The 15282-nt window shown below is 42.3% G+C and overlaps 1 protein-coding gene and 1 pseudogene across 20 annotated transcripts in view; one reads left to right on the top strand and one right to left on the bottom strand.

Annotated features, from left to right (window-relative positions):
* Window positions 1-15282, top strand: part of Atxn3 (ataxin 3) — a 35813-nt gene that overhangs the window by 14571 nt on the left and 5960 nt on the right. For 16 of the 20 annotated variants that reach the window (XM_063262400.1, XM_063262395.1, XM_006240488.5 and 13 more), the window contains 4 exons: window positions 3284-3416; window positions 6334-6500; window positions 7661-7757; window positions 14025-14122. In XM_063262400.1, coding sequence (XP_063118470.1) covers window positions 3284-3416; window positions 6334-6500; window positions 7661-7757; window positions 14025-14122 — 495 coding nt within the window. Of the gene's footprint in view, window positions 1-3283; window positions 3417-6333; window positions 6501-7660; window positions 7800-14024; window positions 14123-15282 lie in introns of those variants that run through there. The other 4 variants (XM_063262403.1, XM_063262402.1, XM_063262401.1 and 1 more) reach the window with 3 other exon arrangements.
* On the bottom strand, window positions 8450-11248 carry Rpl37a-ps6 (ribosomal protein L37A, pseudogene 6; annotated as a pseudogene).

Below are 15282 nucleotides of genomic sequence, written 5' to 3'. Positions count from 1 at the left end.
TAAAAATGATATGTTATAAGATGTTTTGCCTGCATGATTCTATGTGCACTACAGGCATACAGTTCTCAAAGAGGCCAGAAGAGGGTTTGGGGACTCCTGGAACTGGATTCACAGACAGTTGAGAGTCACCATGTGGGTGCTAGAACTAGACCCTGGGACCTCTGCAAGAACAGCCAGTGCTCTTAACTCCGAGCCATCTCTCCAGCCCCTGATACTGTCATTCCATTGCTTCTCCAGCTTCTTTCCTTTCTCCTCCCATCACTCCTAAATAACAGGAATCTTGACCACAGGTAAACCAGATCTCGACCCTAGACATTCCTGTACCATAGCAGCTGAGTGTGGCTTAAAAGTTATGTAAAATATGCTGATTATAATTTTGTGCTTACAGGTTTCAAATGACTCCTTGGTAGTTATTTCACAACTTAGCTCTCTGTTACACATTGCTATTCTTTATGGCTTTCTCTTGTATTCTTCTGAGAACATAGACATTATTCTCTTTCTGGTAGCAAATCTCTCACCTTGCTTCTGTAATTTATAGTTTGAGCCTACTAAAATAGATCGGCCTGGCCCTCCCTGTAAGGCCAGCCCTCCGAGTATGCTGTGTCCCTAGTCCACATTCAGTTTTGGTCTAATGCTCTCCTGGGTTAAACATTCCTCCCAGCTCTTTGCCTCCATTGATTAAAAATAAAGAGCTGCTCGTAACTGAAACTTTAGCCGCTTGCCCATTTAGAAATCTCTCCGTAGAGTTATCGCTAGAGCATCGTCTATGGCCTCATTGCACTTGGGTCGCTGTAAACCAGTGATGTCTCCCTTCTCACTGTCAGTGACCTCTCCATCACCAGTGCCAGAATTCACTTCTTAGCTCTCCTTTATTTGACAAGGCAGTTGATTAACACAGTCTAAACAGAACACAACAAACTTCTTATTAAAAAACAAACAAGCAACCCCCCCCCCCCACAACAAAAGAAACTAAAAACAAATATAAAAGGAGAGGAAGTAATGTGCCTTCGTGTACCCTTTTCCCTCGTGGCCTGTTTCTTTATACCTTGTTCACTTCCTGTTCATGCACCCTTTTCTTCTATAAACATTTTTTATGATAAAAGGCTCTCAAAGTGAATCCTACTTATTTCTTTATTAGAAACACACACAGTGGCACTATAATTATCCCTAAAAGCGATGTACTTTGTGGTGCTGGGGATTGAAAGTCCTGGCTGTGCATGTGTGATGCAGGACTCTGCTCTGTGTCCCCACTGTCTAGCCACAGAGCTGTCTGGGGCATCACAGGTACCCAGTGGTTAACACCTTACCTATGACGGTGTCTTTCACACTTCAGGTTGAGTTGAAGTCAGGTTCAGTAATTGTATTGGGTTAGTTGGTGTTGGTTTTTTTCCTCTAAGTCTACTCATAAGTTTCCTTGTCTCTATCTTTTCCCTTTGTTGTATTTCCTAGTGTTTATTCAGGGGGATATTGGGTCATTTGCCTGTTTACCACATCTTGGTTTTTTTCTTGCGCATATTTTCTCTGACCACTGGATGCTCTAGTGAGTGGACCTGAGATGTAGATACCTAACGACACTCAACCTGGTTTGGGAAGGATGTGGCATTTGGTGTAGTTTGTCCTTTGGTGATCTTAACCTCTATTAGGGACCAGTGCTTAGATCTCTTATGTCTTTGAAGATGACACAGGGCCATTACATGTTGGCATCTGCCTGTCTCACCTTCTCTTCCCAGTGTCTAACTTTGGGGTGACCAGGGTTCACTTCAGCTTCTTCCTTATGTGTCCTTTCATTGTTTTAATCACAGTCTACCATCTGTAATTCCCAGACTTTTACCGTTAGCCTAGACAGTCCTTTGTGTGGCAGCCCAGGAAGATTTCAAATCAAAGAGGTCCACAGAAGACGTTTAAAATGTTTATTTTAACATTTACTGTATATGAGTGTTTTATTTATGTGTGTGCCTGGTGCCCACGGAGGCCAGAGAAGGGCATCACCAGATCCCTGAGACCTGGAGTTACAGATGGTGGTGAGCTGCCATGCAAGTGCTAGGAATCAAACGGGAATCCTCTGAACGAGCAGGAGCGCTGTTAGCCTGCGAACCATCCCTCCAGCCGCAGACTTAGCTTCCCTGATTGTCATTTGTTCGGTTGGTTTTGTCTTTATGTGCTTCCTCTCAAAATTTCATTTCAGTAAGAATCATTCTATATGTTATATTGATAAAACAGCCAGAGTGCTATTATAAAAGTGAAATGTATATTATGTCATAACCTTACATTATCCATTAGTGGTTTCCTAGCACACTCAAAATAATTTCCTAAGTCTTAAATAAAATCCAGAATTACTATGTTGTTTGCATAAAGCAGAACATCCTCTCTTTAGGGCATGTTTAATAGGTACCGTAGTGAGCTGGCATGCTGATTCTAGGGTTTAGAAACAGTTTTGTTAGCAGAAAACATAATATGACATCTTAATAAGACATCTGAACTCTGAATAAGCTTCCTTAAAAAATGTTAAACATATTCTTTTTAGTGAACAGCCCTCTCATTCTTTGTTTCATTGAAATTCGGGAAAAAAAATCAATGGTAGAAAACGTAAAAATTAAACTTAACTGTGGTTGAGAAAACTCAACTTAGTAGTATGCATTTATTAAAAATGCTTTGTGCCACTGTATTTTTCCCTAAAACACAGGGCACACTCACTAGGTTTGGGGTACTGGCTTCCCACCTCCTGTTTTCATTTAGAAGGCCTCTGTCTGTTAATGGGGCAGGGAGCAGGGTGCCATTTCCAACATGTATTCCAGTGATTTATTTTATCCCTGTTATCGGTCACGGACATACTAACCAAATGTGTCTTCACACCAGCCGTTTGAGGAAGATCCCTTTACTTACCCCTGTTCAACAAAGGAAACCGACAGAGGTGGGTGAGATAGTTATAGTTGACAGACCCTGTGGCTGGCAAGTGGCAGAGCTAGGCTCAATCACAGGTGTCGATTCTGGATCCTCCTTTACCACTCACCCACACCCTTCAGTGAGGACTGCACAGGCTCTGCTCTCCTCGGTGCCTCGTAGACAGGACTGCCATTCTTTCTTGTACCCCTGAGGCTTAGAGAGAAGAGTGAGGCTCAAGATTCTGTGTGACTTACTGTAGATTACCTTCCTAATACAAGCAAGAGTGGTCACTAAATCAGGCCCTTTCTGTTTTTCCTACTGTGCTCTTTCTCTCAGCTATCATTTCAGACAAGTTTGAGTTCCTTACTCGTTGTTTTAGTCTGTTTTTGCCTCTTTTTAGGTTATTCTATATTTGTTGTTAAGGGTGATCTGCCAGATTGTGAAGCTGACCAACTTTTACAGATGATCAAGGTCCAACAGATGCATCGACCAAAACTTATTGGAGAAGAACTCGCACATCTGAAAGAGCAGAGGTAAAGTGACACGTTAGTGTGGAGTATGTGATACATACAGCATACCCTTAGAAGAATTAAATGTCCATGCTTCCACTGCTGTGTCAGTGTGAGTACATGCAGGTGATCGTGAGCTGTGTGATGTGGGTGCTGGGAACAGAACTCGGCCCTTTGGAGAACAGGAAGTATATGAACCCCTGAACCACCTCCCCAGCCTCTGTGCTTACATTTAATGTGTGATCGCTTTACCATCAGTGATTTGGATAGTTTTTATTTTGTGTATCTCTTTTATAGTGCTAGGGATCAGCCTCTTGTTCATATTAGGCAAATGTTCTGTTCAGTTATGCTCAACCCCCTGCTTTTATTTGTTTATTAGAATATTCACCATTTTATTAATTATATGGACACACTTGAATGGGGGACACTTAAATATTTATTTGACAATTTTATACATCTGTATAAATATTTTTATTATGTCATCCTTCATTACTCTCTTTTATCCCCTGTCTGTTCCTTCTGAATTTGTTTATCTTCCCAGCAGGACCCCCCTTCCTATGTTCATTACTACTACTACTACTACTACTACTACTACTACTACTACTCTACTACTACACTACTGCTACTACTACATTACTGCTGCTGCTACTACTACACTATTACTACTACACTACTACTACATTACTACTACTACTGCTACTACTACATTACTACTACTAAATTACTACTACTGCTGCTGCTGCTGCTACTACTACACTATTACTACTACACTACTACATTACTACTACTACTGCTACTACTGCTACTACTACATTACTGCTGCTGCTACTACTATAGTATTACTACACTACTACATTACTACTACTAAATTACTACTGCTGCTGCTGCTACTACTTCCTCCTCTTTCTCTTCATCATCCTCTTCTTCCTTCTCTTCCTTCTCTTTTTCTTCTTCCCCTTTTCTTCATCCTCTATTTCTTCCTCCTTTTGTTGTTCTTCCTGACTCACTGAGTTCAATTAGGTTTGCTTACATGGACAACTTACCAGTGGTTGTACCACTGAAGAAAAATTTCTCCCTTTTCTTAGCATCCTTATCCATCCTGGGATGTTGATGGATTGATCTTGTGCAGGTTTTGTGCTGGTAACCTTAGCTGCTGTGAATTTATGAGCGCAACAGCCATATTGTGGTCAGAAGATAACGTGTCACAGCATCTTTTCTAATCTCTTGCTCTTATGTCCTTTCTTCCCCCTCTTCTGTGAAGTTCCTCGGGCCTTAGAGGGATGAGAGAGATGTCCCACTTAAGTCTGGGCATTTAACAGTCACTTTTTCTCAAACACTTTGAACAGTTCTGCTATTTGCCAGGGGAGAGGGCAGCTTTTCTGACCAAGCACTAACCTCTTGGTCTACATATATTTAGAAGGGTGGTTGACATGCCCGTTTAGTGAACAGTAGTAATAGTTTTCCTACTGTGGACCTGGGACCAGCACAGCCATGGGCTTGTGACCAGATGTATGGTACCAGGCATGAACTACCTGATGTGGAGTGGCTCTCAAATCCAATTAAAAAAAAAATGGTTGGGGCAGGCCTGGTGGCACACACTTTTAATCCCAGTACTTGGAAGGCAAAAGCAGGTAGATCTCTATGAATTTGAAACCAACCAGGTCTATATACTGAGTTCCAGAATAGCCAGAGCTAGATAATAGAAAGACACGTCTCAAATAAATAAAAAGTAAAGAGAAGAAAAGAAAAGGTGGTTGGTTGTCCCATAATAGTCATGTCACTGTTGTCTAGCAAGAAAATATTACAGCATAGCACACAGGGGCTGGTTAAAGCTGATGATGGTTAAGGCTGTTGATTGCTCTCCTCCAGCAGCCGTTACAGAATCTTGCAGCACTATGAAAGCTTGTCAGCAAGGTGGAAGCTGCCAGCTCAGTTCCAACTTGGTTTCTCTGTTATATAACTAAAGTGTTACATGACCAGAGTCTCCACCAATTAGATCTCACTATTTGGTTCTGGTGGGAAACCAAGAACAATGGCTGCAAAAAAAGCCCTTCTCTGAGTAGCACTAGTCTATAGGTCTGATGTGCTTAGAATGCAGTTGACATGCTCACATCCGTTATGAGAAGCCTCTGTTTATTTTTGAAGTAAGATCTCAAGTAGCTCAGGCTGGCTGGGATTACATATGTTTGCACCCCATGCTGTTTTATTTATGGTGATGGAAACTGAACCCTGGGGTTTGTGTATGCTACACAAATATTCTACCTACTGTGCTTCATCTCCAGAACATGCCTTCTCCAACCAACATGATTTAGTGTCATTATTTGTGGTATTTTGGCTCTAATCCTGTATTTTATGCATATACTCTATCATTGAACAGCTCCTTAGTCCCTCCCCCAGTTCCCTTCTGTTGAAAGACAGGTCTCATTAAGTTCCCCAGTTATCAAACTTGACATCCTTCTGTCTCTGCCTCAAAAGTAGTTGGTACTCAACAAGTATATGCTGCTATGCCTAGGGAGGCTGTGCTTTAGTGACATTTATGGAATTGGCACTTTGAATTCCTAAAATACATTAGGTTTTTATCATAACTCAGTTGTTACTAGACCTTATCTGCTAGAGCATGTTTTTGACTTAAAATCTTTCATTTTTAAGTGCCTTCTAACTTTATCTAAAGTTGAAGAATGTGGGGGCTGCAGAGATGGCCCAGTGGTTAGGAGCACTGGCTACTGTTTTAGAGGGCCTGCGTTTGGTTCTCAGCACCCACCTGCTCACTCACAACCTTGAGTCTCGGGATCCCACACCCTCTCCTGGCCTCCTTAGGCACTGCACACACATTGTATACGACATACATGCAAACAGACTATCCACACACAGTGTTTTGTTTTTTGAGACAGGGTTTCCTAGAAACTAGGCTGTGATTATTATGAGTTCATTTGTTGTTTAGCGCCCTCAAAGCAGATCTGGAGCGAGTCTTAGAGGCGGCTGACGGGCCGGGAATGTTTGATGATGATGAGGACGATTTACAGAGGGCTCTGGCCATGAGTCGCCAGGAAATCGACATGGAGGACGAAGAAGCCGATCTCCGCAGGGCCATTCAGCTCAGTATGCAAGGTTTGGACGCTTTGATGTGTACTTTAGTCATTCTTGGAGGAGTGGGTCATGTCCTTGGCTTTTCTGAAAGTTAGTGGGCTTTGATAGAAAGCTGAAAGCTCTGAGCATTTCTTTTAGATTTTATTGATCTTAAATCATTTTTATAACTTGTATTATACTAAGACTATGTTGTGTTTAACACATCAGTCATTTTAGTTGTGGTATGCTGTTCAGTACAGTACTGAACCAATAAAACAACTAGTTGGATCACTCTTCTAGTGGCCAGATGCGCCTTGCCCAAGCCGGCTGCTTTAACAGATGCGCAAAGCACTTCCTGGCTGTTAGCCTCACAGACTGCACGGTGAAGACTTAAGCCTGCTTCTGGAGCCTCGTTCTTTTCATTGACGAACGTCCATCATCAGTGGAGGGAGTGAAGACAAAGTCCCTTAGGAGTATGGGCAGAGAAAAGTGTCGAGACGCAGAGCAGTTTTCTGAAAGCACGAAGTACTTTATTTTTGTGATTTTGTTTTAATCTAATTCATATGAAGCTGCTTCTACTTCTGATGAGAATTCTCACCATCTGAATTGTTTAAATGTCTCAGTGTACTGAGGATTTGTTAATAGCAGTTGTCATTATCCTAGAGTCCTCTCCTCCAGGCTTACCCCTGCATACTCCTTGTGATGTGAAACCCCATGCTTCCTTAGGAGGGGGCTTGCTGGGTTATTGAAGTAATGTACAGAAAACCTTCTTACCATTTTCACAATTTACATAGAATCTGTGCTTGGTACAATTACTATTCAGAGTCCAGAAACATTCCGTTTGTTAAGAACAGAAGGGCGTGTCATTGTCATCCAGCAAGGCTGTTAGGAATCCAGTGACGCTGAAGGTGGAGATGCAGTTTTGGAAGTTAAGGAGCACAGCAGTGTGGTCTTGCTACTTCTTCTATAAAGTGAGCGGTGAGCTCGTATCTCACATCTGATGCAGCACGGATAGCATCAGCCGTGGTTGCAGTAACACATTGGATTTTAGGTCCTTAATTAGATTTTCTAAGACTTCCATAGGCTTCTTTTAGTTACAGAACAGTACTGGGATGTTTTTAGGAAGGAAACTTTCTAGAAGCTTGCTCTGGTAAGAACAAACATACTGCTGCTTTTACAGGTATGTAAAATGATCTTTCTAGGTAGTTCCAGAGGTATGTGTGAAGATAGTCCGCAGACATCAAGCACAGATCTTTCTTCAGAAGAGCTGCGGAAGAGGAGAGAAGCCTACTTTGAAAAGTAAAGTAGTTGGTACAGATTAAAGTCACATATTTAATACTTGCTTATTTTGTCTGTTTATAAATTACTGCTTCCCGCCTGAACCTATGAATATAAGAATATATTTTTTAAAGTTTTTCAGAGAATAAGGTGTGAAATACGTAAGTGTTTAGAGGAAAACCATTGCCAGATCTTGGATGAGTCTACATGGACTAGAGTGGAGGAAACCTTGTGAATTTTGCTTATGCAAAGGGAAGCGGACTTAGGACAAGAAGAACTGTGCCCATTGATCTTTGGATGCAGCGTTGCTCACTTATGAGTCCCGCTGTTCCTCCATCAGTAGACAGGGAAAACACATCTGAGGAAGGTGGGGCCTGTTCCTAAGTGCAGAGGCACCTGCTCCCTAATCCTGCTCTTGTCACTCTGGAGGCCCAAGCCCGTCACCATCAGTGGTGTAGAAACCATAAGTCTGAGCAGAACCTCCAGAGCTGTATGTTGTACGCTGTCTATTGCTCGGGGAAGAGAAGTACTCGCACTTCTGGAGCGTCCTCCTTTATAGGAGTCATCATTCACTGCACTTTGGCCGTCCTCCTGCCTCAGTTTCCCTTGTGCTAGGACTACAGGTATATGTTGTCATACCTAGCTTTTTATTTTAGACCAAACTCTACCTTAAAAGTTACGTAATCAATAGTAAATAATTGAACCCTCTGACGTCAGGTCAGAAAGGTGAGGCCAGGGATGGACTCTGCCCAGTTATGTACCACACCTTTCAATTCAGTGATGCTTTTATTTTCACATTGCTTTTTTCTGTAAGCTAGCCTGTTTATCGCAGGCCAGGCGAGTCTCAGACGGTAGGGCTTCCGCTGGTCTTTCAGTTCCTTCAGTCTTCTGATGGCAGACTTCACTGTGAGGAAGTAGTATTGTGGGTCCAGGCCCCGCCGGACACTGTTTTTGTGCCGGAACCACAGTGCCAGATGCCAACGGCTCATCTCTTCATCTTGGTCTTGCCACAGAAGGAGCAAGTGTGCTTGGCGTGCTGGCTGATTTCAATTTTCTGCACCATTTTCTGGAGGGAGGCACCATAGCAGGTCCTGTATTTCCCAACCATCCCGATCTTGTTGGTGCATTTAGCCATGTCACCAGAATCGAAGCCCAAACCAGAAGAAGACTATTTTCACATTTCAAAATCTCTAAGAGACTGTGATGCAGCTCAGAGGGGTGAGCTCACACACATGCATGAGCGCCTCGCCCAAGCAGGGCAGCACGGCAGCCGCTCCGAGCTTGAGCAGCTGGGTCTTCTAGTCAGAGGTGGAGGATTATCAAAGTCTGGACCATGTTGCATCTGCTAGTGTCTTGAAGATAGATAATGTTTACCTTTTCCTGTTTTCTGTTTTTTGGTTCTTTTTTTTTTTTTTTTTTCCCCGGAGCTGGGGACCGAACCCAGGGCCTTGCGCTTCCTAGGTAAGCGCTCTACCACTGAGCTAAATCCCCAGCCCCCTGTTTTCTGTTTTTTAAGTCACAACTCAGAAGCACATGAAGGGATGTTCTGGTCGCTGATGTACTCTAATGTGAGGTATCTCTGGTCTTTATCGTGGCTGATTTGTGCATAGCACGCTCATAGTTACTCACTGTTGATAAGCACCAGCACACAGCCCAGGTTACACCTCTGACTCCCCGTCCTTTCCACTCTCTTACAGCGTCGGACTTGTTCCAGGTCACAGCCAGCATGTCGTTACTGTCTTTATATGTGCCTCCAAAATATTTGACGGCATTTGCTTGCTTATGATCTGTGGGGTTGTTTCTGTGCTGTTGTCACAATATAATAATAATAATAATAATAATAATAATAATAATAATAATAATAATAATAATAACAACAACAACAACAACAACAATAACAATAATAATACTTTTAACATAAATATTTGGTTTTAAAAAGAACTTAAAACTATTTTAGTAGGCAAAATGAGTATTCTAGAAAATTTAAGGTTTTTAAAAAGTATGTTCCCACTATCCCTTCCTTCAATAAGTGATGTTAGTGACTGTATATTCCCTTCTGTCATACACAAATTCATATTCCGTCTCTTCTTTCAGCACATGCGTGTGTGTGCGCGCGTGTGTGTGTGCGCGCGCGTGTTCAGTGCACTGTATATGGTACACAGGTGGTCAGAGGACGCTCAGGAGTTGGTCCGCCTGCTCCCACCCTGTGGGTTGTGTCACAGTGGCCAGGTCATCAGTCTTGGCAGCAAGGAAGGAAGGTGTTTACCTGCTGAGCTTTGTCACCAACTTCTTTCTTTTATTTAAACATTTTGTTAACTTTTTTGAAATGAAAATTTGAGACTTGCACTAATGTTTTACTTTTAGTAGCAGTGAGGGTGATTCAGTAACATCCCATGATGAATAGTGTGCTACACCAGTCACAATTTAAAGCCAAAGCTAGTGCTTTTGAGTTGACAGATTGGGGCCAATCTTGTACCTTTACAAAAAGAGTTTGGGTATGAGCATGCCTCTTTTCTAATTGATTGTGTATTTTTCTAAATTGAATATTTTATTTATTTACATTTCAAATGTTATCCCCTTTCCTGGTTTAGTTGTTTGTGTATATAACGATTGTTTCCAGCTTTAGTCTTTTATCTTGTGCGAAATGAGTGTCTCTAGGTAGAGAGTGTTGTACCTAGTCACAGAGCTGAGATGAACTAAGGGTTAACTTTGTGGTGCTTATTTAACATTAACCAGCTCTAAAGTGCTAGTGAGTGAAGTTTAAGAAGGTGTGGAGGGGCTGGAGGATGGCTCATTGGTTAAAAGTGCATACTGCACTTGCCTTTTTCTCCAATCCTTCATTTCCTTAGCTGGAATAGTCCCGTTTCTCTAGGTTCTGTCTTTGGCTCTAAGACTGACTTCCTTCTTCCCTCCAAGCTGGCCCTGCTGTCAGCTTGTTACTCACAGTTCAGCGGCTCTCCCTCATCTCCCACCTGCCTCTTAAAGCCTCTTGCTTACTGGAGGTATGAAATAGGACACATCATAGGATTTCTTTTGTTGTGTAAAAAATATTACTAAAAATTAGCCTATTATTATAATTCATAGTTTATGAGCAAGGGTTGCTAAGTAGTATTTCTTTGATGTGACATTTTTTAAGCAGTGATGTGTAAATAAAGTCCACTCCGGCATTGTTAACTCCTGCTGCTGGGAGCATAGAACTCAGTGATGGGGCCGGAGACTGTTTGTCAGCTGGTACGTGTCTCACAGATGATGTCAGTGTCACTTATGTCCTCTTTAGTGTAGCTTCCAGTGCTGTGCTCTGTCTGTTACAAGAAACAGTGTTTCCCAGCAGAACAGATAACAGACATTTGTAGCCAAGAAGTGTTAGGATGCTTTGATTGGCTAACACTTATGCTATAGCTTAAGTATTAAGTGTGACTTAGTTTATCAGACAGTTCTGTTTAAGAAACAAATAGGTAAGGGTGTTTAAGTGAAACACTAATTAATAGTGAAATTAGGGGCTTAACAGTCTTAGAGCTTGTTCTGAGCCAGGCTTCTGAAATACAGACCAATTTGTGAAAAGGACTGCAACTACTGTCTGGTTAGGATGGTGGGGATCAGATAGACTGGGAGAGGACGATGGTAAGTTCCCAGAACCCCACATGGCTCATAATCACCCAGACTTTAGAGGATTCTACACTCCATTCTCACTCCTGAGGGTGTGAGCGTGTGTATACTTGCACACATGCATACCTGCGCTTGTGTACACTCATACACACATAAAATCTAAAACATTAAATCTTTTATATACACATTTAATTAGTAAAACACTTTTTTCAATTTTATGTGTATGGGTGTTTTTCTTGCATGTATGTATCAGTACCACATGCATGTAGTGCCGGAGGAGCCAGAGAGGATATTAGACCCCCCGGGGCCAGGATTATAGACGATTGTGAGCTGCCCTGGGAATTGAACTCAGGTCTTCTGAAGAGCATCCTGTGCCCTCAACTACTGAACTATCTCTCTAGTCCCTAATTAAATCTTAAAAACAAACAACCAACTAGAAATGATAGATAGCTATGATAATAGTTGTCAAGACTTCCTGTCCCACTGAAACAGCCACAAGGCAGGATTCAGGACTGAATCTCCTTGCCTTTTCGTTTGCCAGGAAACGGCTCTGCCTCATTGACTCAGCCATGCCCTTTGTAGAAGCTCACGTGGGCCTTAATGTAGTCAGAGACCAGGTCTTAGCTCTGCAGCCACCGTCAGACATGGTGGAAGGGCTCTGAGGGACTCGTTCCATAACAGCCTCTTCCAGGCTTCACGGTGGTTGGTGATGGTTGGCAGCTGATTTTCTCATTTGCATAATTTAAGGTTTAACCACTCCATGAATATGTACAATAATTGTTCAGTTAAATGAAAAATTAAAAGTAAATTAAAGGGTATCTCTCTGAAGTTGCACTCACAAATCAAATCCCCAGAGCTCAGTCCTTCCTCCATATCACCCATGTGTAAAGGTGTGCAACACCAAAAAGTCAGTGTTTTGCCTCACAGACCAACAGGGAGAAGATGGAGTTCCTACATCTGAGTTGTCTTTATTGCTCACATTAAAACTCAAGTCTGAGGAGGACAAGCAGAGTGCCCTTGAGAGGTGGAAGCCAGCTGCTCCTGGGGTTCAAGGTCATCCTGGGCTACCAGCCTAGACTAAAGACCCTGCTCAAAATCAAGAACAACGATAGGGAAAAAATGCTAGCTATAACCGAGTTTTAAAGTTTTGGTCCTTTTAAAATCACACAGCTTTTAAATCAGTGACTTTTTACTTTATGTCATTTCTCTGTTTTTTAGCTGTGCGTGTGCGCGTGCGTGCGTGCGTGCGTGTGTGTGTGTGTGTGTGTGTGTGTGTGTGTGTGTGTCGTTTATTACTGAAAAACAGACCTAGTGTGCAGGGCTCCTTGCGCCTCCCAATACTCTACCCAGATTGTCAACACATCAGAGGCATCTGGAAATAACTGCATTTTTAATATAGCTTAGTATTTCAGCACACATTTTCTAAATACAAGGATATATTCCTTCATGTTTGTTTTGTTTTTGTGTTTTTGAGATAGGGATTGCTTTGTTACCAAGGCTGGTATTGCATTCCTGGGCTCAGATGACCTTTTCCCTTAGCCTTTTGGGTGACTACAAGCACAAGTCACCTAAGCAAGCTTCACTACTTCTGTTTTGAAACAGTTATCTTAGCCAGTGATCTATTGCTGTGAAGAGACACCGAGATCTCGGCAACTCATGAAGGAAAGTATTTAATTGAGGCTGGATTAGAGTTTCACAGATTTCATCCATCGTCATGCAGGGAGCATAGCAGGATGCAGGTAGACATGGTACTGGAGAAGTAGCTGAGGGTTCTACTCTGAATCATAGCCAGAGGGGGGGGGAGGGACAGACAGAGAGAGACAGAGACACAGAGACAGACAGACAGAGACTAACTGGGCCTGGCATGGGCATTTGAAGCTTCAAAATCCACCCTAGTGACACTTCCTGGGGGGGTGTTGGTGGGGGAGCATTCATATTCAAACCACTACATTTTACATTAAGTCTTTCAGTCTTAAGACTGTTTCACAGTTTAAAGTGTCTTCTGAGACTCATGAGTCTCTTTACTGCAACCCCTTGTAAGATCAACACACAGATCACACACTTCAACATCCAGTGGTACTGAATGTAGGTGTTTCTATTTCTTGAATTCTTCATGTATGTGATGAAGCTGCTCTGTGACAGGTGCAGTTTCGGGGACTGGGGACACAGGTAAGCAGCATCAGGTTACGGCCCAGACAGTGTTTGTGCTGAGAATTAAAATGAAATGGTGAGAAGGTCAGAGGCTGCTTGGAGTTGGGTGGTCAGGAGAGGGGCCCCCAGGAACAAGCTTGGCGAGGTCTTGAGTGATGGTGAGGGAGCCAGCCAGGGAAAGAGCGCATTAACGTGAGATGGTTTGTCTTATCAAAGGTGTTTTTCAGAGGCTCCTAACAGTGATAAAGATATATAAACCAACATTGATTTGTACAAGGATCACTACTAGTGAACCTTGTACAGAAAGTGCAAATACCTACCTCTTGTCCAAAAATTCAGATATGTAGGTTTTAGAATAAGAGCTTTGACATTTTTATACTTGTAATTATCCAGCCAGTTCTCACCTTCTGAGGTAGTCAGGCCAGTGACCATTCTGATTCATGGAGCAGCTTGTTTCCTACATGACTAGCCACTCTCAGGGCAGGCTTCTTTTGCGTTATTTTATCATATGTTCACTTTTGAATGTTTCAGGCAACAGCATCAGCAACAGGAAGCAGACCGACCTGGATACCTTTCATACCCATGTGAAAGACCCACCACAAGTTCAGGAGGACTCCGGAGCAACCAAGGTGTGCTTTCTGTCTTTCTATTCACCTATTGCTTTACCTGATACCCAAGGCCCTTGTCATTTTACTTTATATGTTTTTTTCTTTTCTGGTTGTTGTTTTGGGGTTGTTTTTTTGGGCCTTTGGTTTTTTGTTTGTTTGTTTTGTTTTGTTTTTGAGACAGGTTGCTCTGTATAGCTTTGGCTGTCCTACAACTCACTCTGTAGACCACACACTGAGTCAGAATAGGTCTGCCTTCCTCTGCCTCCCAGCACTGGGATTAAAGATGTGCACTACCACGGCTTTTTCTTTTTTTCTAATTTATGTATTTTATGTATTAGTACTCTGTCTGCATGTATGCCTACATGCCAGATGAGCGCATCAGACCCTATTATAAATGTTGTTGGGAATTGAATTCAGGACCTCTGGAAGAGCAACCCATGCTTCACCACTGAACCATCTCTCTAGCCCCCTTTTCTTTCTTCTTTAATTGTATTATAAAACTCTTAAATAAATTTGTAATATACCAAGTTCCTCTGAATTATAAAGCACATAGACTAGAGCACTTGGTAGATATTTGGGTATTATTTATTTAATGTAGTTTTGTTTTTGAGACAGTTTTATTATGTAGCAAGGGCTAGCTTAGAACTCACTGTGTAGCCCAGACTAGCTTCAAATTCCTGATCTTCCTGTTTGGACAGTAGTAGTAGGTTGTAGCAGTAGTAGTAACAGGCATGCACCACCATGCCCTGGTTGGTTTTCAAGTCACACACATTACTTTAACTTCATAGCTGACACATTCTTCAGAGATCCTTCAGAGATGAGTAAGAGGTAATGAATATTAGTAAGTGGAAATGAAATACATCTCACCACCTAGTAAAGGAAAACATTATGTTACTGTGGTCTAGATAACAGCTGGAGTCCATGTTCCTCACCCATCCTCCATGCAATACCTCTTAAACTCAGGCCTAGTATTGAAGATGAGTGGAGAAGAAGCCCTGTTTGTCAGAGGACTTCATAGAATCGATGCAGAGCTCTCATTTGGAACGGCCCCAAAACAATAAAAAACTGATCAAGGTTGTGGCTGTGATCTGTGTCTTGCACTAGAGATCATGTTACACAGAATCCTGTAAATCCAGCCAGAGGTGGCTCTAACATACCCTAGCCTCTGTCAGAGGAAGTTC

The sequence above is a fragment of the Rattus norvegicus genome, chromosome 6, assembly GCF_036323735.1.
Source record: "Rattus norvegicus strain BN/NHsdMcwi chromosome 6, GRCr8, whole genome shotgun sequence".
Taxonomy (NCBI): domain Eukaryota; kingdom Metazoa; phylum Chordata; class Mammalia; order Rodentia; family Muridae; genus Rattus; species Rattus norvegicus.
Note: the sequence above shows the minus strand (reverse complement) of the source record. Positions and strands in the feature narration are given on the sequence as shown.